The sequence below is a fragment of the Meriones unguiculatus genome, chromosome 12, assembly GCF_030254825.1.
Source record: "Meriones unguiculatus strain TT.TT164.6M chromosome 12, Bangor_MerUng_6.1, whole genome shotgun sequence".
Lineage (NCBI taxonomy): Eukaryota > Metazoa > Chordata > Mammalia > Rodentia > Muridae > Meriones > Meriones unguiculatus.
Genome location: NC_083360.1, coordinates 81,321,914 through 81,345,213, shown reverse-complemented (window position 1 = coordinate 81,345,213; position 23,300 = coordinate 81,321,914). Strand labels below are relative to the sequence as shown.

The window sequence follows — 23,300 nt, the reverse complement described above, 5'->3', positions numbered from 1 at the left end:
TATTGTGTGTTGTTTGGAGAAGCCTGGGAACGGGGACAAGCTAGCATGAACTATGAACTGGGAACTATGCCACAGTCATCTCCTACCATCCAGAAACCAAGAAGACCCGAGTGAAGCCGCCTTCAGGGTCCAAGAAGGTCATTTCCTCTGCCAAGAGAGTTGTTGTTGGCACTGTGGACGGTGGAGGCAGAATTGACAAACCTATCTTAAAGCTGGCTGAGCCTACCACAAGTAGAAGGCAAAGAGGAACTGCTGGCCACATGTAAGGGTGTGGTCATGAATCCTGTGGGGAACTCCTACGCTAATGTGGAAGAAAGGAAAGAATGAATTATAATTCCAACAACAATAAAATAGCCAGTGAAATCATAGACATTAATAAACCCCTCCCAAAATTAACCTTAGATGTGTATGACTTCAGCTCATCCAGTACAGGGCTGCAGACTAGCTGGCTGTATTAAAATATATGAATTATCTACGTTTCTATTGTCTCCAGGAGGCACACCGCTCACTAACAAGGACACCCACGAGAGTCAAGAGGATGGAAGTCGACCCAGCAAGCAAATGGAATTTACCAGACTGGCGAGGCAGACTACAGAATGGGATGAAATCTATGCCAACTATGCCTCAGGCAAGGGAATAACATGGAGAACCTAACAGTTCCAATTAGAAGCCGATGGTTGGTTACGCTCAAAACAGTCATGACACCGTTGCCCCAGCGGGCACATCCTACCCTACAGGTTGGTTTCTGATTGGACTGTAGGTCTATTCTACAGGAAGACTTCATACTTTGTACTATCAAAACCTAGTTCAAAACCTAGTCCTGGGACAAGCAGAATTCCTAGAGGGGATCCCAGTCTGCAGTTTTGCTAAATGGACATGGTGTCAAAATGTTCTCCACATACTACATTTATACCCATATGGCAGTGCGACTCACAGCTTTGTCCGAGAGACTTCTGTTCACAACGAGCAAGGATTGGTGCAGAGAACACTTGACTTTTGAGTGTTCCGCCCCAAATGATATGTCTCCATCAGTTCTCAAAAGCTCAAAAAGCTTCATAGGAGGAGGGCAGTCAGACAGTAAGAACTAGAGGATGGGAGGGAGTGCTTTAAATTGCTGTCCTTTGGACATGACATGGCCGTTTCACTTGACTTAGTTCATCAGGCATCCTGTCATGGGTGGGCAAAAGAGCTCACGAAGTCCTGTGCTCCCAAAGGAGTAATGTACAGTTAACTGTTACACAGGGACGTGGGAGCCATGGTCCCCAGTCCCGTAGCCAGTACATTCCACCACTCAAGCAAGTAACTTTTCACCTGTGTTCATGTAGGCTACTCATGATGCACTGCATCACACACAAAAGTACAAAAAGGACACGAAAGTAGGAAATAGACTTGAAAAAAATGGATTTTGTGGGAGAGAGAGGCAGATAGGATAATAGAGGAGACTTTGATCAAAAAATTATACATATATGAAATTGTAACAGAATAAATAAACTATGAAAGTTTGAACGCTAAAAAAACCCAAACAAACAAACAAACAAACAAAAACAAAAAAAACCCCACATTTAAAATGGAAACCATCTCACCTGTCAGAAAACAAATAAGTAATAAGGATGTTGGAAAAGAGGAACTCTTAGGCACTGCTGTGAGGAATGTAGACTGATCTAGCTGTGCTAGAAGTCAACATGGAGGTTCCTCAAAAACATAACTACCATGTGACCCAGCTACACAACTCCTGGGTGTAAGCCTATAGGGAACATACCACGAGGCATTTGCACAACTCTGTGTTTTTGATGCATTGTTCACAAGAGCTAAAAAAGAAACCAGCATAGATGCCTGTCAACACACCACAGCACAAAGACAATGCGGTACATATACACAACCGGAGCTTCACTCAGGAATAGAAGTAAATGGTATCATGGCATTCACAGGAAAACTAATGGAGCTAAAAAGGTCGTTTTAAGTAAAATAAGCAGATAATGGTGTGTGTGTGTGTGTGTGTGTGTGTGTGTGTGTGAAAGAGAGAGAGACAGAGAGGGGGGAAGAGAGAGAGAGAGAGAGAATGAGAAGATGGGTATAGTGGAGAGGACTATTTGGGGAGGAGACTATTTGGGAGAGAAATGCGAACACCAAGAGAGGAACAGAGGGATGAGGGAGGATAAATAAGAAAGTAGTTGGACATGTGTGCCCGAAAATGTAAAATAAAGCCTGCCACTTTACTTGATAATTAAAAAAGAAAAAAGAGGAAACAGAAAAAAAAGCCTCCAATTTCCTTTGTTGCTGAAACTTTGAGGAGAATCACTTTCACATGGTGATGTTATTTATTTTACTTTATTTTACTTATTCTCTGAATGATTTGACTAGTTTATAGAGGGGAACTAAGCAGAATAAAACCAATTCACAATAAAAGAGGCTGAGTGAGTTATACTTAAGGAACACAATTTCAGAAATGAGTGAAAAGAACAAGTGAAATACAACTTTTAATTAAGAATCTCAAAATTGGGGCTGAAGAGATGGCTCAGTGGTTAAGAGCACCAGCTGCTCTTACAGAGGACCTGAGTTCAATTCCCAGCAACCACGTGGCTACTCACAACCATCTGGAACTCCAGTCCCAAGGTGTGATATGGTCTTTTGGCGCTTGAGGAAGCTGCATGTACTGCATGCAGAAACACACATGCAGCTAAAACACACATATACATAAATAAAAAAATAAAGTATATAAAAATCTTAAAATGAATAGAAGTCAGAAACCCTTGCTCTGACCCATTTGGAATCTCATCTGTTTCTATTAATGCCGGGTGTGATGCTTTTGTAGCATAACAGAAACAGCCTTAGTGGAAGATTCTGGTGGAACACTCACGGATTTAGGTAGTCTGTCCTCTCTAACCCTGAGAGAAAGTACCTGTGTATAAATGTCTGACTGCTTGACTGAAAACATCTAAAGCTGTGTCCTGCTCATTGGTTGTTCTACCACAGCACTGCCTGGACTTTACAAAGTTATTTTTATCCATCTGCTACTGATAAGATTCAAAATATTCTCTATATCTGTATGTTGTGTCTGGGAGAGGGCAGAGATCCTAAAACCACATATGTTCAGCCGCATCCCTCTTCATACATACACGCACATTCAGAACTTGCCTGTCCTCTCTGTCACTAAAAGAGGGGCAAGAGCTCATTCCTCTTCTAAATACCAAAATTACAAATATGTGGAAGTGACTCTAGTGAGAGAAACTTTCATGATAGAGGTAACAAGTCAAGCTGCGGAGTGGGACCAGGAGATCAGCCCTCTGACCTGCTGTGAGTATCAGCAGCTTAGCTCGAAACTGTAGTCTGAGTGTATTCTTCATACTGTTTGCTCTGTTTCCAAGAACTCTTTCTCATCTCATCAGCCGCAACCACCTGATGGCAATCGCTTACCTTACACATAGCCTCTGAGGAAGCTTCCAGCTTCCAGACACTTTTCTTGCTGTGCCTCAGCAGCGTATGGGGTTGGAGGAAAATGCACCAAGTGATTTTGGCACACTTTGAATTTGACACAGTAGATCCTCCCTTGCCTAGATTCAGTGAGCTTTATAGCTATGTTTCTGGGACCTGTACAGAAAGCCCACTTTCACTCACAGTCATCCTTTTAATCAGGTGGGCTTGTCTGCCTCCATCCACCCCCACTTGCAATTTCCAAACACCTGCTCAGTTATTACACCCTACAGAGAAGTAGATATAAACTTGTTTCTGCCATTTAGACAGATTTTCTTACAATTAAAAAAAAAAAGAGAGAACAAACAAACAGTGACTCAGTAAGTGAAATGTGATGGAAAAGATGTTGGCTGAAAAGTGAAAATGAAGTGAGAGGTTAAACTACAATGCTCCCATGACTGTGAATCATAGGCCAGCATGTGAGTTTAAAATTGGTACCTTCCATTGCAGCAGAGAGAAAGTAACTGTATTTCATGCTTTTGTTAAGGTAGCAAGTGACTATATGATGAAAGATTATTGGAAAGTCCATGTGCGACAGGCGTGTTACTATCAGCAATCATTTTTTATTGTCACCAACAGAGTGAATAAAGGCCATGGTAAGCACGAAGATCTAAGGCAAGAGTTTATTCCCAAAGGATAAATAATTACAATTGTTTAAAAATGGTTAATTGAGATATTTCTAGAAGCCCCTAGAAAGTGCTGTTGAGCAGATGCTCCCTTGAGAAGCCAACACTTTGCATCTGTGCTCACAGCTATTTTTAGAAAACAACAGCATTTTTCAAGCCAAAAGGAGAAAATACTTGAAATATTAGCACTCAGAACTCAAAGACATTCAGTGGTTAGGAATGGGGAGTTGAAGCACAGATTGAGGAAGAACAGTTAGAATAATGTAAATAAGGCATCAATGGTGTGTGAGGCGGCTCTGGGCCAAGAACATTTAAAATGATCTGAGGATAAGATACAATGAAGAGTATGAGCTTTAGAAATCTAGTGAGATTTTATTCACTTGCTATGTTTTTGGAGCATCACAGGAGAAATATTTTTTTAAAGCCATTTTCTTGGCATTCATGTATTTTCATGAAGACAGAAACTAATATGTGTTTTTAAGACAGCTAGTGAAAGTCCTTTTTTTTTTTTTTAAATAAGTCTCCATCGGAAGTAGGTTTGGAAGATCTTTTCATTATTTTTTTCTTCGTCTGATGCTTGTTAGAGAATAAAAGGAAATGCCACCCCTTGTGCCTTTGCTAGTTTGAAAGGCACAGGAACGGCACTCTGAAAGGGTAAGAGTGAGTTCCTCAGGGGTCACAGAGGTCATCAGATTGGACACATGTCTCTCTCAGCACATGTGGCAGAACATGGCTCTCCACCCAACCTCACCGGAGCTGAACATAAAGCCTCCACTCACCACAGGCGATGGGGAAAGTGCGATGTTGCCTATGGAAGCCTTCAGCTCGTCTACTGTTGCAGCATTCTTAAGGATGTCCTTGGACTGCAAGGGTTTAATCTTGATATTGAACTTCTTGTGCGATTCTTCCTCCTCTTCAGATTCACTTGAAGAATAAAAGTGCTTTCCTTTGGTAGGTAGAACACAGTTAAAGACACTTAGCTCTTTCTTTTGCTGGGGGATGGGGTATGGGTGAGGACAAGACAAGAATGACTATATGCAGACACAGCAAAAGTAACCTCCTGTGGAGAAAACCAACAAAACTGAGGGAGGAAAAGGTTAGAGTCATTCACTTTCCTAAGAAGCGTATCAAAAGGGACTGTGAACTCAGGGGAGCGCTGGCCAGAATCCTACCTTGTTTTGTGGCAGTGATCTTTGCTGTCTCACACCAGCTCACAGACAAGAACCCATGAGCTTACTCTTCTCCAGACACTGGAAGGCTACTTTAAGGGGCATTTATGAAGAGTCTTTGGGCTTTGGAGTTGGACAGAGGAAGGCAAGGCTGCTTGAGTCTTTAGAGAAGAGGAAAGGAAAGTCTTTAAAGAAGAGAGAGGAAAGTAGAGCTCTTTGCACTCCCTGTTAATGACATTGCTGAATTGGGGTTCAGCAGGCAATCAGGGGTCACAGTGTGAAGGCTGTTTTATAGCACATTTCCTCTACCTCGTCACTTTCTCTCTGTCCCTTGACTAGATCAAGGTGCATGCATGCTTGTCAACCATCAGGCTGTGCCCGGGGATAGGTATTCATCTCTGAGACCAAGAATAGTAGCTTTGGATATTTCACCACCTTTGTGAGACCTGAATTTAGCTTATTGGTTCCTGATACAGTATACATTTAGGACATTTAAAGAGAAAGGATATAGCCTGGTTCCTCAGGTCTGATGCTGTAACCTTCTTCATCCAGCTCAGGTGAGTTCTGTAAGACACAAATGCACATACGTATACATATTACATGCCTATACATATGCACACATACATATGTGTAACAGTAATAATTAAAGAAGAGTTGAGAGGAAATTGGGGGCACACGAAGAGCTGGAGGCTAGAGAGGGAAGAATGGAAATAATCTAAAGACAGCCCTCCTGTTTCAAATTCTCAAAAATGGGGGGGGGAAGTGGGGTGGGGTATAAATGCATGTTAAGTGGTTATTATCTCAAAATGACTGAGGGAGGAATTGCTTTCCTTCTAGAATCTTCTACGTAAGATTATAGACGAGCCTCTTATTTTAAGGGGCTGAGGACTTCGCTTTCGGAAGTGAATGCTAAGCAGTCTATGTTTAAATCTTTATTCCAGGATCTTGGAAGGACCCCAAAGTAGTGGCCATAAAAGAAAAAATTTATCGGGCCTTTCCCACAAGCCATGGACTGTGCTAAGCAACACAGGTAGGTGATTGAAAGGCAAACTATTTGCCCTCAGGGAAATGAAAACATGTTCTCTGAGGCAAAAGAAAATCATAAAGAAAATAGCACAAAATAACGATGCTAGTATTAAGAATGATGGGTGTAAGAATAAGGAATGTAAAAATGAGAAGTTCAATGCAGATAAAGACGCAGTGTGGTGGGGCGGGGCTCTCCACAGTGATGGGAAGAGCCTGGGTTGAGATACCATGGCAGAAATGGACACTGTGTGACTCAGGTGGTGAAGGCCGGAGTAACAAGGACAGACTGGAAAATAAGCTGTATAGGAGGTGGGGGTGGGGTGGGGAATTAGGCAGCAGACCACAGGTGACTTTGTGCTAGGGTGGGGACTGTGTCTTGGGCTGCTGAAGTTCCTTAGCTATGGTGGAACATGTTTGAGACAGAATGGTGAGGAGATCGGAGGCAGGAGAAAGGATGACTTGTTTAAAATATGAGTGTCACCTCAGACACGACTGCTAAGACCGCAGCTCGAGTTTTGGTGTTGGGATGGGATGGACCAAGAACATTTGCAGGGACTGATTGTCAGTTTTTGGTAATAGGAGGAAAAAAGAGGAGGGGAGTTTCTAGAAGATTTCAAGGCTTCTACCCTCTAGTCCTGGGAGAATGACTGAGAGATGAATCTAACAGCAGAGAGCTTACACTTTTAGGGAAAAGATGGGGAAGATAAGAAAGGACAGGGTGCATGTTCGGGTTCATAGTTCACTGTCTCATTGAAAGACAGGACAACCTCGTTTGGCAAGAATGAGCTCACTAACTAAAAAGGCAACAAAGTACCATCAGATGGCATGGCAGCATGGATCTGACTTGGTCCTTGGCTCCACATGTATTGAGACTGAATCCTCAGCTAAGACGAGGGAATGACCATCATGCCTTGCCCTGCTAATGCTGGGATTGCAGGGGCAGCAGAGGAGAGAGCTCTCTGGCACAAAACCAGTTCTCATGTCCTATATGGTTAGGAATCTGAGAGTGGTCCAGGTTGGATGAACAGGCTGCTCTGTTGTGGTTAGTGAAGTGGATGGCAATGGTGCTATGGATTATGGCGGGGGGAGGGATGTTTGATCTCAGCTGGGAATCTATCTTTACCTCCTCGGAATCGACTGCCACTTTCTTTCTGCCACTTGACCCGAGAAAAATTTACACCACAGTTATCACCTCATAATCCGGGCTCAGCACTTAATTTATTTGCCTCCGCATTCAAAGCTGCTCAGAAGCCCCCAGTTGAAGTATGAAAAAGTCTTTCTGAATACAGTTAGTTGTGGGCTTGCTACCTTGCTGGATTGTGCAAGCAATTATCTCAGGGTCCTGCCAACAATGACATCAGCAAAGTGCTGCACTGACTGACCGTGCTGGGTCCCATCCATCTGGTCCTTGGAGGGGCCAGGTCTTGAAGCCAGGTATGACAGTGCTGTGAAACCTCCCTGCGTCCTAAACATGGCAGACATTTCCTAATGGAACGTATACAGTTCTTCCACTTGGTTCCATGTCCTATTACGTATCTAATTCATTTCATTAGATTCATTTCAAACTTGTACATAAAGAAAAAAAATGCTCTTAATACTTACATATCTTTCCCAATCAATTTCTGCATAAAATCCATTTGGTGCCCCGTTGCTTTTCTTCTGTAATAAATTTGAAAATAAATTTAGGAGAGAAACACTCAAATGGAAAAACAAAACAAAACAAAAAACCCACAATGGAACAAAAGACACTTAACTCTTAACTGTACTTAGCATGAGCTATGGAAATTCAGCGCTGGGAAGACAGATTAGAGCATTCTATGCTAAAACGTTCATTGGTGTGACTGTGTGGTAAATGCCACCACCATGGCACTGAGATGAGAAGCTTAAGCACATACTGCCCAAGACTGCAAATTGGGCACAGGGGTATCCGCAGCTAGTCGTTAAAAGCCTATTCAATTACTGATGAACCTGTAGGATTTACGTTATGATTTAACTCTCTATATCTTGAGAATCACTCATACGGACTTAAAATGGAAACCTTTGGCTTCTGTGCTGCTGACAAATAGGTCCAGTAGACCCAGAGCATTCAGCTGAGTCACTAATTGCTTAATTATTTTTACCATGACTCAATTGATAAAATATAAATGGAATCAGCTTTGGATTGGTTCGTTCAGATCCCAGTCACTAAAAATCATGTTGCTATTCTTTCCAAATGGCTCCTCTTATCAAATTACTAAAATAGAATTTGAAGGTTAACGGTGAGTTTCTCCTTTCATTCGTTCTGTGCCTCTGCGAGCACACATTATCACAAGAAGATGGGGAAACCAGCATTGTTCTGTCTCTTGCTTATCTGAGTTTTATTTTGGCTCACAGTAGAGTTGTGACATATGAACACAAGTACTTGACCAAAGATGTGGCACCCCCAAGAGGAAATTAATAAGCTTCTCTGTTCTTTTGGACAGAAGCACAAATAAGGTTAGTGATGAAAGGTCTATGCAATGACACTCTTGCATTTAGCACACAAAGCGATGCTAAGTCAGTGAGCCACAGCAGACTTCAGAACAACATTATGGTGACGTGTGGGGCTTGAGGGCAGGGCCTTTCATTTTGCAGTCACAGGTAAGGTCCCCTGCATTACCGTGTATGCGGGTAACTATCCAAGCTGAAAAATAGGAGGAAGTTTTTCACATACGCATGGAGGATTTCTAGAAAACCCAGGAGAGCCATCATCACCCACTGATGCTTACTGAAGTTGACTGGGCATTCTAAGAACAGGCTGTGGCTCCGCAGGGGGAGCATGCTCCTCCCTCACTACAGACTACCATTGCGGGAGAGTTCACCAATCGTTGTACCCGGGTACATGGGGCCTGGGCTGATTGCTGTCTTTCCCCCCTTCCTTACAAAGATGACTTGTATGCAGACATCACTTCAGTCTTCCCACAGAACTGTGTTCGTGAGGTTTGAGCGTCAGTGGCAGTTTGCCCAATTTGTCAAAGGCTTTTAAAAAACCTGTCACATTAGTTCTGCGTGTGTGTGTGTGTGTGTGTGTGTGTGTGTGTGTGTGTGTGTGTTATAAATGTCACTGCTGAGAACCCGGTCAACTTAATGTGTCAATAACTTCTCCTGGAAACAGGCCTGCCTCCTATTCTCATAAGTACAGTTCCTGCTTTACCGATTGTCTTTACATGTTTTACTGCAAGATACCTCAAGATCTTCTTAGAGAGTATATATCACATCCAACTTCAACACAAAATTTGACATAGCAAGAGGGAGTCAAATAAGCTAAATTGACTCCACAGACACAAAGCTGTGGATATTGGCGTCGCCGTGACACTGCCATAAATCTGCCTTCTGGTTTTTAAATGATTTTTTCGTACAAAGTAATGTGATTATAAACTCAAGGAAATTAGGTAAATTAATGAAACCAAAGTTTGCCTAGTTCCAAAGCTTTCCTCTCTGTTCATATTCTGTGTAAGCTCTTCAAATTCAAGATACTCTACATTTTCATATAAATAAAGATATGTATATATCTGTGTGTTAGTATAGACATTATTTTTTATTGACAACATCTATTTAACGCTTCCATAAAGAATTTACTAAATCTCTAGATTTGGGCCTAGTAAGCATTTCTTTGTTTTTGTGGAAACCAATGGAAGACTGAGACAAAGGAAAACAAAAACCTAAGGGCATATTTTTTTTCTTTTATAACAAGAATATTACAAAAAAATACTACATTCAAGCACCACATTGTAACAATATATTTTTTTTGTCAGATATTCAGCATTACTCTCTCTCTCACACACACACACACACACACACACACTTTGCCTGATTACAGGAATTGGCAATTTGTTCTGACACATGCTTGTTTTAACAAATACTTCTGTTTCACAAGTGAACATTACCAAAATAAAGGTAAGCCAGGTTTTAATTGGGTTTTTCTGGGTAAGCACAAGGGAAAGTAATTCCTGTTGTTAGGCACTGAACAAGGCGCAGCTCATAGTTCGTGGCTGTATCAGTTTTCAATGAAAGACTTCACAGCAGGGATGGATGGGGTAAAGGGAACATCAGTGGACAGTTGGACCTAAGACTGAAGGCAGCATTGGCTTCTGGACACATAATGGGTGATTATTATTATTTTTTTTATCTTGGAGTCTGAGTAATATATTCTTTTATTTCCCCCTTTTCTCTTTTCTGAAATTCCACACATACCTAGCATAACTTTGGTGACCTGAGAATTTGACTGTTTTTAGAGATGGCTGACACTCATGACGACATTCATCTTGTTTCAATAGGCATTTTTACTCTAGTTGTCATACCTATCTTCAGATAATGGGATGAGTCATATTAGAGGTTCTCAACCTGTGGGTCATGACTCCTTTGGGAGGAGGCCAAATGTTCTTTTCACAGGGGTCGCATGTCAGATATCATGCATAGCAGATATTTACATTATGATTTATAACAGCAGCAACATTGTAGTTATGAAGTAGCAACGAAGATAATTTTATGATTGGGGCTCACACCATGGGGAGCCTCCCTAAGGCTGCAGCTGTGGGGAGGCTGAGAACCACTGTGCTAGATCAGTAACTATAGTAATGATTTCTCTCAATCGCACATTCATTCAACAAAGTTATGTTTTCACTGTGAATGCTCCTCTTTTTGGTGAGGTCAAGCCTACCACTACACAAAGATCTTAAAAACATGTGACAAAGTGCCAAAATTTTATCTTCTTTCCTCCTAAATAGACTTAAATCACTTTGTAAACAATCTTACAAGGCAGCACTGTCTGATGGAACTCCCTGTAAAGATGGAAATACCTTCTGTGCTGTTCTTTATGTAACCACGGGATAGTACTGGCGGTACAGGATTTGAAATGTCGTGAATGCGACCAAGGGACTAGATTTTAATTAAATAGCTTCCTACAGCTACAAAGCTGTGGTTAATACACAGCCTGGCATCCTTGACTCTAGGTTTCTTGGCCACGATCACTGGTTTCCACAGGGCAGGGGTCCTGCCAAACTCATAGTTTAATTGGGATAGATGGTGTTCATTTTACCAAGTGCAATCTAACTCATTGCATGTTGATATTTATATTACAGTCAGAGTCATCTTTACAGATAGCAGATTCTTTTAAAAACATGAAAAATTTGAATCCCTGTCCTTTGTCCAAGACAAGAGATAATGCAAATGCAGGTCTTTAGGCTTGATCATTCTTTAAAAGAATAGTCATACAACAGCACACAGGAGTCCGCATGGTTGATTTAAAATCTGGACCTGGTACTTTGGAGTTACCTTGATAAATAATTAGGGCTTCTGTGCTTTCCAGATTTTAAGCGGGGATTTTACTCACTGTTTCTACAACCCCTCGGAAATCTTAAACTAAAATCTGTGTCCTTACCGAAGCTTTCTTCCCTCCTTCACGCGCACACTCTGCTTTGCTATGGTAGGGTAGCTCGTGTGGGCTGGGCTGCTGGAATTGATTGTTTTCATGTAGAAAAAAGTTGTTAAAGGATCTGTTTGTTCTTCAAGACACATATAAAGAATCACATGGAGTCAGCAAACATATCACAGTAGAGACAACCTCTAGACCAAATTGTGCAGCCTACCAATCGTGGCAGGGTTCTGTTAAGGAAAGAGCGGACTTTGGGGCCCATAATGAGGCTCTATTCAGCAGGCCAGTTTGGCTAAGCCAAGAGAGGGAGTGGGAAGGAAGGAGATTGGCTGGGGCACCAGGGGCCATTTGGATCCTCATTCTGACGGCACTTCGTCTACAAACAGAAAGCAGACAGCAAGAGAATTACAGAAAGGAACTGGGCAATTTCTGATTGCACTTCTAGTCTATGAATGAAAACGCCTAGCTCCTCTTCTTCTCCTGATCGCAGCCTCCGAAAGGCTAAACACAGAGCTATAGGGCACACGGAGGACAGTTCCAGACCTGTGCCCCTTCCTGCCCACGTGTTTAGAGATAAGCAAAACAGATCTCACAGCCAGGGACTCTGACCCTGGTACCCCAGCATATTCAGGAGAATCAGAAGTGCTTAGGGGAAGTTCAACTCGCTACTCTGCACCAATTAGAGTTTGTCTCTGGGTTAGAGTGCGCTGTCCCACGCAGCTACCTGAGGTCAAGACATTGTGACAAACAGCTCTGCCAGTGATGGATGGGTTTACACTCAGCCAGTGAGCAGCAAGACACAGCTTCACACCATGCAAGCCCTGCCATGCAGCCTCATCCACGATGGGCTCCATCAGGGTCTGGGAAGCCAGAATTAAGTATTGCTACACTGAAGTTCTGGCATGAACTCTTTGGTTCCAGGCTTTTTTTTTTACAGTTGCTAGTGGAGTACCCCTATAGCTTGTAGAATTACACGAGTTAAAGGTACAAACACCAGTTCTCGGCCTTGGCAAAGCCACTCGCAAGGTTGGATGGCATCTCAACCACATCAAAGTGCTTTCAGTCCACAGATTCAAAGGTCTTAAAAAAATCGTTTTGCGTTTGGAAGAAATTCAGGCTGAGATTTCTATAGACCAATAACAGACATATTCATTCTAGCCCACAGCACTGGGTCTCAGAATTTGGTGGCTAAGTGTTTGGGAGAAATGTGAACATTTTCCAATAGAACTTGTCGCTGACATATAATTTTCAAATTATCCATGAAAATGCACTTGTTTTGAATGTGGCCTTTTTTTTCTTTTTAAAGAATAGGTCTGTTTTATTTCTGAAAAAAAAAGTGAAATTAAATAATTTCTCTTTCTTATGATCATTTATATTTATGGCATTTCTAACTAATAATGGAGAGAACACAACTATTAGTAAGTGATTTTACGGGACGTGGGATAGAGTAAGGAGGGCTTAGGGAGACCTGGATGGCTTTGGGCCCATGCCTGAAGCTCACGCTCATGGTCATCTTCAAAACTGGGTATCATGGTATATATCCCAGCAGATATTTAAATGGGGGCTCCTCAGAAGAGCAGAGACTTATGAGAGACTATGAGCAGGGGAGAGGAGTTGAAGAAAGAAAAAAAAAGACAAGACTGAGAGAGTAGGAGAGTAAGAGAAGCTAGGAAAAGCAATACAATACAATGAGGGCAGAGGAGGTGACAGAGCCTGGCAAAGGCATGGATGGAAGGACAGAAGGACCCAGGGAGAGGACAAAGCCAGAAGCAAAGAGAAGACACGGAAGCAGAGAGTACCTGAGACAGAGTTAAGGAGAGGGCTCTGAGCCAGAAGCAAGAGGTGAGGAGAAGCTGAGTCTTCTGGGCCTTTTTTTTCCCCTGCTGAATAGAGCCTTGATTATAGAGGTACCCAAAGTCTGATCAATTTCATTCTATTTTTAATTTAAAAAAAACATTTCATAGCAAGAATCACATGAATGCAAAAGGCACCCCAAAGCTGAAAACTCTTAAATCAAACACAGGAGAAAAACTCCTGCTATGGCTGCAATTAGCACCCCATTAGGTAGACTATTATAAAGAGTAGGTTTTCAAACTATATATTTTCAACCACCAGGTTTATTTTAGTTCTCGCTCTGGTCCAGAGAGCTTGATGTGTGTCCGTTTCCCCTGAGTAATGGCTGTTCTTTTGAACTCTCTCAATAGGCACCTGATTTAGATGGGAAGTCATTTTAAAAGCCAGGGCAGACTCCCGTAAGTGCGACATGGATTGCTTCAAGCTGGCATACCTCAGACCTCTTTAAAGACCAAGAAATCTGACAGCCGACTAAGAGTCACCTTCTGCTAAACTGGGACCTAGTGGATGCAGTTTTCTCCTTCTGGCTGTACATTGGGGCATAAGGAGTTTTAAGACAGTTTCCTATTTTTGAATTTAATATAGAGCATGTATTTGTAGCCCAGCTACTCATGAGGATAGTTCCTTTCAGTTTTATTCGCATATTCGCAAGCAGCTCCTTTTACGACTGTGGGGCTGCTTGAGAAACATCCTCACACAATGAGCTCTGTGTCACTGAACTGGAGATGGAAGCATCTTCTGTAGGGACTATCTGGCTTTTGACCTGCATCTCCATGGCTCATTTTCTTATGTGCTCTGGGGATGAGTTTTAGGTGAATGCAATATATAAAGCCTAACTTGACGGAGACTACACTTATATCCCATGCACATTTACTAGAGAGAATTAGAATAGTTGGGCTTTTGAAAAGTCCTGCAGGGGAAAGGGGAGGTGGGAGGAAAGAAGAAAAGAGAAAGGAGTGGGGGTGGGGTGGGGGGAGGAGAGGGAAACCGGCCTTTGGGAAATTTAACATAGCAGAGATAGAGGTGCAAGCCCACTAAAAATGGTCATTTAAATACTTACCATTCCATCTCGATCTGGTGAGCCTCTGTAACAGAAAGGAAATTGATAGCAGTTATGAAAAGGAACCATTCTTGCTGCAGTGACTAAAGGACCGTTAGCCATCATCTTCATCCTCCGTAAACCTCACTCAGGAAACAAAAACTATCAAGCAGAGCAACAACCATCCGAGTGTGGGGCTGGGCGCGTGTGTGTCAGGCACGGATAGTCTCATCAAGAACTGAAGTCCAAAGGAACAACAAGCTGGCTACATAGTCCTTAAGAGTCTGGCCCGTTCTTTTTTAATGACTCATTTTATTTTAAATTATGTGTATATGTACACGACCAGATCCCCTGGGGCTGGAGTTGTGAGCTACCTGATAGTGCTGGGAACCGGATTTGACTCCTCTGGAGGAGAGGAATTAGCTCTGAGCTGCTGAGACAGCTCTCCTGTCCTCTTGGCCCATTCTTGCTAGCTTCACTAAGATCTATCATAAGACGTGTATACAGATGTGTATTCAGAAAACAGATGTGTATTCCTTTAGCTTTTCCCTGTGAACGATCCGGAATTGTCTTCTACGGGGTAGAGCTTTTGTGGCGGTTTTCAGCCAGCGTGAGAATCTGTACCTCCTTCCGCACTTACAACTCTTTCAAAGATGCACCAGGGGAGGAAGGTTGCATTGTACTAAGTGGCGTCCTCTGCTGCTGAATCCCGGGGTGGCGGCTCTGTGGCGGCGCGGTGCTGTGATGCCTTGCAAGCAAAAGGTTCAGAGCTAAGATGCATCTGGAGCTTCAGATGTCGCCATTTTTAAGTTCTGTCACCTTGAACTCATTATCTAATGTGATAGCACAAAGAATGAACAAATACTAGTTCCTGACAGCTGCTAAGCATTCAAAGGTGTCGATTTTAATTTCTTTTGTCGCCCACTGACCTTTCTTTACCGGAAGCACAAAGTACACACTTGCAGCCACACTGTGCGGTAGAACAGTGTAAGCAAATCAGTTTTCTTGTTACCGTGGGAAACTGGACTGGCTAAGTGTGGATAGGGGTAGTGGTTTGAAAGAGATGTCTCAGGAGGCGTGGTCTTGCTGCAGGAAGTACAACATTGGGGGCGGGGCTTTGAGGTTTACACCTTTCCCAGCGTCCTCTCGGGGTTTCCTGCTTTTGCTCAAGATGTGAGTCCACAGACTCCTGCTCCTGCCACCTTTGCTCTGCCATCACGTCCATGAACTCTTTGGAACCATACGTTCAAGTAAAGTCTTCTCTAAGTTGTCTTGGTGACAGCAGTTTTTGCAATGTCACTAACACCGAGAGGGAAGCAAGAAAGGGTAGCCACTGTTACATGGGAACGTGGTTTTAATTCACTGTGAGGAACTTACAAGTGTTAGACGATTAGCAAGGACTAGAATGTTGGACCATGTTTGTTTTGATAAATATTTATTTTTATCTTATTAGTATCAGCGTTTTGGCTGCAGGTATTCCTGTAGGCCCTGTGCGTGCCTGGTGTCTGTAAAAGCCAGATGAGGCTGAATTCCCTGGAGCTGAAGTTACAGATGGTTGTGGATGGAGCATCCATGTGGGTGCTTTCCAGATCCTCTGGAAAAACAGCCTGTGCTCTTAACTGCTGAGCCACCTCGCTGGCTCTGGTCAGCTAAGTTGATGGCATGTACATTGAAGTCATTACTGAGCAATGTCTAGAAAATTCCGTCACTTTGTTGGTTATTTTCTGTTGGTTGGATTACTAAGTGTTCTTTTCTTTCTTCTCTATTAGGATGAGGCGTCTTCTGCTTCACTGTGTGGTCATGGTGGGTTTCCTCTGTTTCACTTATACCTTTTATTCTTTCCTGTGCTCCTGTGGTTGGGACTATTTTGTCCTCACCTTTTGTGGTACAGTCTTTTGAGCTCTTTCTTCAGCGCTGGCATGGTTGTCATGAATTGCCTTAGTGGTGCTTGTTCTGGAATGCCTTTAGTTCTCCATCAGTTTTAAAAGAACGCTTTGCTAAATGTAGCCATCTCATTAGCAGTTACCTTGGAGTCTTGAAACGTATTCCATGCTTTTCTCCTTTTTAGATGAGGAGAGATCTGGTGTTGGTATGTTTGTGGGTTAGTGAATTCTTTTCTTTACAACTCTTACTCTCTTTCTCTGTGTTTTGGATGTCTTGAGAAGATACGTTCTGCACAGTTCCTTCTCTGTTCACATCTTTTTGATATTCTACATTCCTCATGCTTTGATGTCCATTTCTCTAGACTTGTGAAATTTTCTGCTATAAACTCATTGACTAGATTGTGTATGCCTTTTGTTTATTTTAACTTCATGGAGTTTCTTAAACATGGGCCAGAGCTCTTGGAAGTTTTGGTCATATTTATTCATTTACTTTTCTTCAAGTTTTTTGTTTTATTATTTTTTTAATCTGAATTTCTTTGTATTACAGAAATTTTCCTCCACACCACTGACCATGGTGAACTTGGCTAATTGTCTCGTGTAGGTCCTAAGCTGATTTTCTTTCTTCACTTATCTGCTGTTTGAGGTCTCTATGTTTAACAGCAAGAGTCTGAAGTCTTCTGGCATCCCAATTACCCAGACCTTCTTTTCTGTTTCTGAGTTTTGAGCTTTCAGATATTAGAGCGGCTTGACTTACCATGTGATTTCTGTTTCTTATTATTTGTTTTGTATACTTGTTGGGGTTTTAATTTGTACTTTTCCACTTTTTTGTTTGTTACACTCTTGTGATCCGTTTCTTCTTGGATTTTCCCTCATTATAATTTTGGGGGCAAGCAAACTGCATATACAGAAATGATTTATGGGAATCTTGTTATACATACAGACTAAACAAAACAAAACAAAAACCCAAACTACTTGTGTACCCAATAAGGTTAAAAAATGCAGTTTGTAGTGTTTTAGAACTGCAAGAATTAATAGTTATGCAGTAAAAGGGGCTGGGTTGTGGTGGTGCACGCCTTTAACCCCAGCACTTGGGAGGTAGAGGTAGCCGGATCTCTGTGAGTTTGAGGCCAGTTTGATCTACCTAGAAAGTTTTAGTACAGCCACATTACAAAGAAAAATCCCTGTCTTGAAAAACCAAAAGAAAACAAGAAAACAGTATGTAGGTTGGAAGTAGGAGGAATAATAGAGAAAAAAAAAATTAAAGAAGAGTTCAGAAAAAGAAAACAGACATAAAAGCCTGTTCCAGAATGATTTAGATTAAAAGGAACTAAATATTACAGATGCAAAGTGTGGATTAAAATAAAATAACAAAGAAAAATATGAAGAAATAGGAGACACTATACCAGTAGCTTATACTTCCTTTTAGGTGGGATAACATGGCTGCCCCCATTGCTTTGATAGTTTTTTTCTCTATAGGTGGGGAGTGGGCTGCTGTTTTAAATGATCCAAACAAGGTAGATGTTCCCCTTGCTGAGGGGGCTTCTGTGCTGGACACAGATTTGTTGGTATTTCCCAATGGGAGACTCTAGCCATCTCATTACAGCTCTTTCTGGTGTGCTGGGAAGTCTAATCCATTCAGGGCATTTAAGTGTTTTGGAACAAGCATGGAGGGTGCGCACAGCCTGTGTTTATCTCTGCTGCTGGTCATTCTCTTCCCTTGAGGATCCTGGCCTTTTCCCTGATCAATGACCCATAATGCCTGGGAATACATGCATCAGCTGGGCACGACTTGGCCTGGTTCAGCGTGTTTCTTGTGTTCTTGTGCTGTTGTTCAGGCAGAGCTGGAGGTGTTGCCTGCTGCCCATTCTTCAGGACAGTCGCCTGCGGTGCTGTGGAAGATTTCAGCTCTAGGCTCCTGCTTCACGTTTCTGATGGAGTTTCCAGCACTGCCTTGGAGTCTCCTCAGCCACAGTGTATATAGTTCAGCCGTGACTTTGCTTCCTAGCATGCTGTTTGTAGGTGGCTGTGCCCAGCAGGCAGCCGCACCTTTTGGTGACTGTTCTTGCCCCAGGTGGATTGCAGTGGTTCTGTGTGTCTGGGTGCGGGTTGGTGCCTGCTCCAGGCTGCTTTCCATTAGAGGATCTCATGGTCTCTTGCTTCTTTCTATGCACTGCTTTTCTCTTCCTTTTCGTATCTTCACACTCTTCAGCTGCCCTACCACCCGCTTTGTGTGTTTCTGATGTTCCCCTATTCTTTCTCTCAGGAGAAGACAGACTCTCTGTCTTCACCAGGCCACACAGAGGCAGCTTTTAACCTGCCGTTTTTGCATAATGCCAAGTTCATATAGCAGTCTATCAGAGAACCAAACAAGCCTTGGACTTGTATTTCATTTTAATAAGTTTTTCCTATTTTTAGTGACAGACACTTTATATGGGATGAGTTCTCTTTTAAACCTTGTCATTCATCATGGTTATGTGGCCTCTAGTTTTAAACGTTGGTTTCATGTAACTAAAGCCATTTCTCTTTAGCGCTCTGTCTGGGTGACAGTCTTTCCCAGCGTCCTGTTGTCAGCTTTATTGTTTTCATGGCCTTTAGCAAGTTGTTAACTCGGCCTGGCACTGTTTTCTCATCTCTAGAAGTGAGATACTGTTACTAACCTTATTGAATTATGTGAAAATGAAGAAGGATACCAGTACGGTCAAATATTCTGCCACTTAGCACAGGCTCTCTCCCTTCCTCTTTCTGTCAGCCACTCTAATGATGATCAAATCAGGAAGCTCTGGTTCTTAACCCCCCCTCTCTCTGAGGAGGTTCAATCAGCTGAAGTTGGTTCTGGCTGCTACCCTAGCAGGTTGCTTAGCAACCCTCGGCCAGTTGCAACAATTCTGAAAAAGGTTGGCATCAACAAGGTCTCAATGATTGCAGGCTAACATAAGCATTAGCTAAAGCTGAAGGGACAGCACACTGCCAGAGCGTTCTACTAACCCTTTTGTGGTGACGATTCCTTTTCCAGGAATGATACGTGCTCCAACTAGACAACAGGGGTTCATGAAAAACAAATGCTTTCCCCAGACAGTGCACCCTTTTGCCATTACTGTTGGGGGAACCAGTTTATTAATTTGCTCTCTTGTAAGTAATTCAACACTCATGAGGGGTTTAAAAAAAGGTGCTTGGGATTGTATGAAGTAATGCCTCGTTAGAGGACCTCAGGGAGACACTGGGCGTCTGAGGCAAAGCCATGAGGAATAACTTAATTTCGTAGACTTGGCAATAGAAAAGAAGTGCTTTGGCCACATGCTAATTAGTCTAACCTGCTCTGGGGCTCATTTAGCCATTCTCCTCTCTCTCCTCTCTCTCTCTTGTGTGTGGATGTAATTTTTAAAAAGTTTTTTTAGCCCTTTTCAGACACCCCAAATCCCTGGTATAGTTACAGAGAGCCTTCACAGCAACACGTTTGGCTCCCTGCTGTGATGTTCTGAGATGCTTCCAACAGAGCTCTGCATAGCTCGTGGCCCATGGCGGGTGAGGCTGACAGCCTCCCCACTTTAGTGTCTGGCCTTCTAGGGAACATGGATTTCACCTGGTAGAAAGCTTGTTGTCACAGGTGAGGAAACTGAGGCCAAGTAGGGGACCGCATAATTTCTGGGGTTCAAGGGGTTCAAAATAACCCACTACCAAGGATGGAACCCTTTAGCTTATAATATAAGGCCCTTCCTGTCTCACCTCATCCGCTTTCCATCCTTGCCTCTCATCACTACTTTTACAAACAGCTCACAGGTATATGCTTTCTCTATTTGCCCTGTCCTGAATACCCCCTAGATTTTCCACCTCTCTGCTTCTGCTTTTATTATTCCTTTCATGTGAAAGACATTCCCCCATCCTTTAGAAGGCTGGACTCAAGGCCCTCCTGCCATGAAGCATCCTGCCAAATGTGGACTTTCTTACCTTCATATTTCTCTGAAATTCCCCCTTAATTGCTCCTGGGGAACTCAGTTGATACCAGTCAGAAGAACAGTGGCAGCTGACACTTGTTAAGTGTGAAGGAGCCCGCTGGGCACTTTACATGTTGCTTCATTTAGTTCTAGGAAAGACTTTTTTGTGTGCTATTTTATTGATCGAATTATATGTATATTCTTGGATAGAAGGGCACAAGAAAATGCTAAGCATCCCCTACCATAAGATTTATATTCAGTTGAAATGAAAATGAGAAGCTTGAAGATGAAAGTAATGAATTATGTTCACCTCTTCACACACAGCTGTGATTTTCTTGTTTGTTCTCTTTCAGGCATGCTGGGTGAAGGAAGGGGCCTACTGGATTCCATTCTGATGAAATCTCAGGGCAGGCCATCCCACACCTGCACTTTCACCTCTTCATAGCCAGCTGTGTCCGCTTGCTGGTGCTCTCTTTACACTGAGCTAGGACCGATATCCATGCTCCTGTCCAGTAGACTTCATGTATGATGTGACTTGTTCAGCTTGAAAATGCACATGAGATCTCGTGTCAGGCCCAGCGTCTGAATGAACGCTCCATATGGTGAAATGAGAACAAGTGGAATGAACGTGTTCTGCTGCTAACATTCTTCAGGGTCTACTGGGGTGTGTAGAGAACCTGTTTTCCTGAGTATGATCACTTAACTACATCAAAGCAACCCCATAGTTGTTTTTGACATTGATTTCTTACTGGCAGGGAAATGTACTGAACATATAAACTGATATCATTCTATCTGTTTTACAGTTCTGTGTGTCTGTCTGTCTGTCTCAGGTAACAGCTTTGGGGTGACATCTAGGGGTTGGGCTAGGGCAAATCTGCTTACACAGGTATTATGTTATTCTCCTGGGTCAGATTATACAGATAATTATAGAAGTATAACTGGGTGTTTTTAACCTCTGCAAACAAAATAGCCATGTTCTCTACCTTTCTGCTTGGAAGAAACAGATTAGATATGAGGCATAAAAATTACATGATAAAAAGATTGAGCGCATGATGAAAAAATCTCTACCTTTAAAAAGCACAAATACAAGAGGTATTTTATGATGAACAGTGGCAGTTGACCCAGAAATAGGGAACACACACACACAACAAAAAAAACTCAAACACATGCTATCAAAACACACTTTGTGGCACTCTTTAAGCGTCAACTACATCAGGGTCTTGGACCAAAGCTTGCCCCAGGAGACAAACGCTAAGGTACATACGTAGAGTCAGTGTCTTTTTCTTTCTTCCGTATTCCAAAGGCCTTCCTTGTACGTTTTTTCAGTCCTGTGGAAAAACAGCAAAGGATCAGAAAATAGCAGTACTGGTGAATGTATCCCTGAAGGTGCAGCAAGAACTGGAGAGTTCTGCAGGGATTTCAACTCTCCCCCAGGGAGAGTTCTGGGGGATTTCAAATTCAGTTCCCCTTCTTCACTACAGCGTGAGTTCAAGATTAGTTTGGACAATTTTGTGACATCCTGTCTCAAAGATTAAAGATAAAAAAGGTAGACAAAAAGAAAAAAGACTAGGGATATTAGGAATATGGCTCAGAGGTTGAGCACCTGCCTGGCACAAACCGGGCAAAAGGAAACCGAAGAGCAAAAGGAAAGTTGCTACATAGCTGTTAAACTGGCGTAGTCAGAAAGCAGTGTCAGCACATGCATGCGCGTGTGAATACGCCAATGTGACTCATTATTGAAGTTTCAACAGGTGTTTGTGAGGGCCTCGGCAGGGCAAGTTCTTAGACTCAGAAGCGCCATAAGGCTGCTGTAACTGGGAAAGATCACGGGCTTTTCTTAGATTGCTGTTATTCATCAGTAAGATCGACACTTTGCCAAGAAACTGAATCACAGATTTAGAATAGCCATTTCCAGGGTGCATCTGTACTTGAGACTAAAATGAAGAGACAATACTAGCAGATCTATGCACACCCTCCTCCCTATCTCTCGCCCTGCATTCTCCTCTCATCTTTAGCATCATGGCTAGGCTAGAATGTTAACTATTCTCTGAACACACCCCACACTGCTACTCCAGTATCTCCGGCATCTTCATCTCTGGTTGACAGTCACTGCTTAGTTTTATCAACACTTAGAATTGCAATTCATCCTTCAAGTTTGGGCCCCACTGACACATGCTGATGGGACCTACATCAGCCTTGCTTATGCTCTTGAATGTATCCATACATCAGTGGTGCTATTTCAGATTCTCTGACGACCGTGAGCCTTCCTAGTGTAGAGGGCATGGCCACCCCGTTTGTATGTATGCCCATCTCCCCGAGTCTGACTGCCCAACTTGTAGAGGTGTCCGACAATATTTACTGATTAAAGTTATGTTCCAAGAAAGCGCCAGTCAGAAGCGGCGTAAGAAGGCTTCTTTCTCCCATCCCTGAGAACCGAGCTGGGGGAGGGCGGTAGGGGCCTTCCAGTCTTACTCCATCATTGACCTGATGAGACTTCTCATCTCCTGTGTGTTCCACAGTGCGCACGTGCTTGGCTTGGCCCTTCCTATGTTAGCAAGCGCCATTTTACCATATCAAATGCTTGTGTGAACAGAACCCTAGGGAAAGCTGTACTGGGAGACAGGATCTAAAAACTAACCTGATATTGCTGGGCATGGTGGCTTAGCCCTACAATCTCAGCATCTGGGAGGCAGAGACAGGGGGTTGCTAAGAGTTTGAAACCAGCCTGGACTACAGAGTGAGACATTCTCTCTCTCTTTCTCTGTCTCTCAAAAAAAAAAAATGGTAATTTTTGCTGCAGGATTTGTTTGGTAGGAAGCACAAACAGAAAAATAGAATCGAATCGGGCAATTGCTATCTTTCTCAAGGCCTGTGAGTCACCAAGAGTATCTGAGTCACTCATTAGCTG

At 42.7% G+C, this 23,300-nt stretch overlaps 1 protein-coding gene across 32 annotated transcripts in view; it reads right to left on the bottom strand.

Annotated features, from left to right (window-relative positions):
* The window catches only part of Sgip1 (SH3GL interacting endocytic adaptor 1), a 192,021-nt gene that overhangs the window by 83,380 nt on the left and 85,341 nt on the right, over positions 1 to 23,300 (bottom strand). For 8 of the 32 annotated variants that reach the window (XM_060365986.1, XM_060365987.1, XM_060365991.1 and 5 more), the window contains 7 exons: positions 21,657 to 21,720; positions 14,599 to 14,623; positions 13,484 to 13,567; positions 11,691 to 11,762; positions 7,895 to 7,951; positions 5,776 to 5,830; positions 4,877 to 5,052 (listed from right to left, as the gene is read on the bottom strand). In XM_060365986.1, coding sequence (XP_060221969.1) covers positions 4,877 to 5,052; positions 5,776 to 5,830; positions 7,895 to 7,951; positions 11,691 to 11,762; positions 13,484 to 13,567; positions 14,599 to 14,623; positions 21,657 to 21,720 — 533 coding nt within the window. The remainder of the gene's footprint in view (positions 1 to 4,876; positions 5,053 to 5,775; positions 5,831 to 7,894; positions 7,952 to 11,690; positions 11,763 to 13,483; positions 13,568 to 14,598; positions 14,624 to 21,656; positions 21,721 to 23,300) is intronic. The other 24 variants (XM_060365996.1, XM_060366012.1, XM_060366014.1 and 21 more) reach the window with 8 other exon arrangements.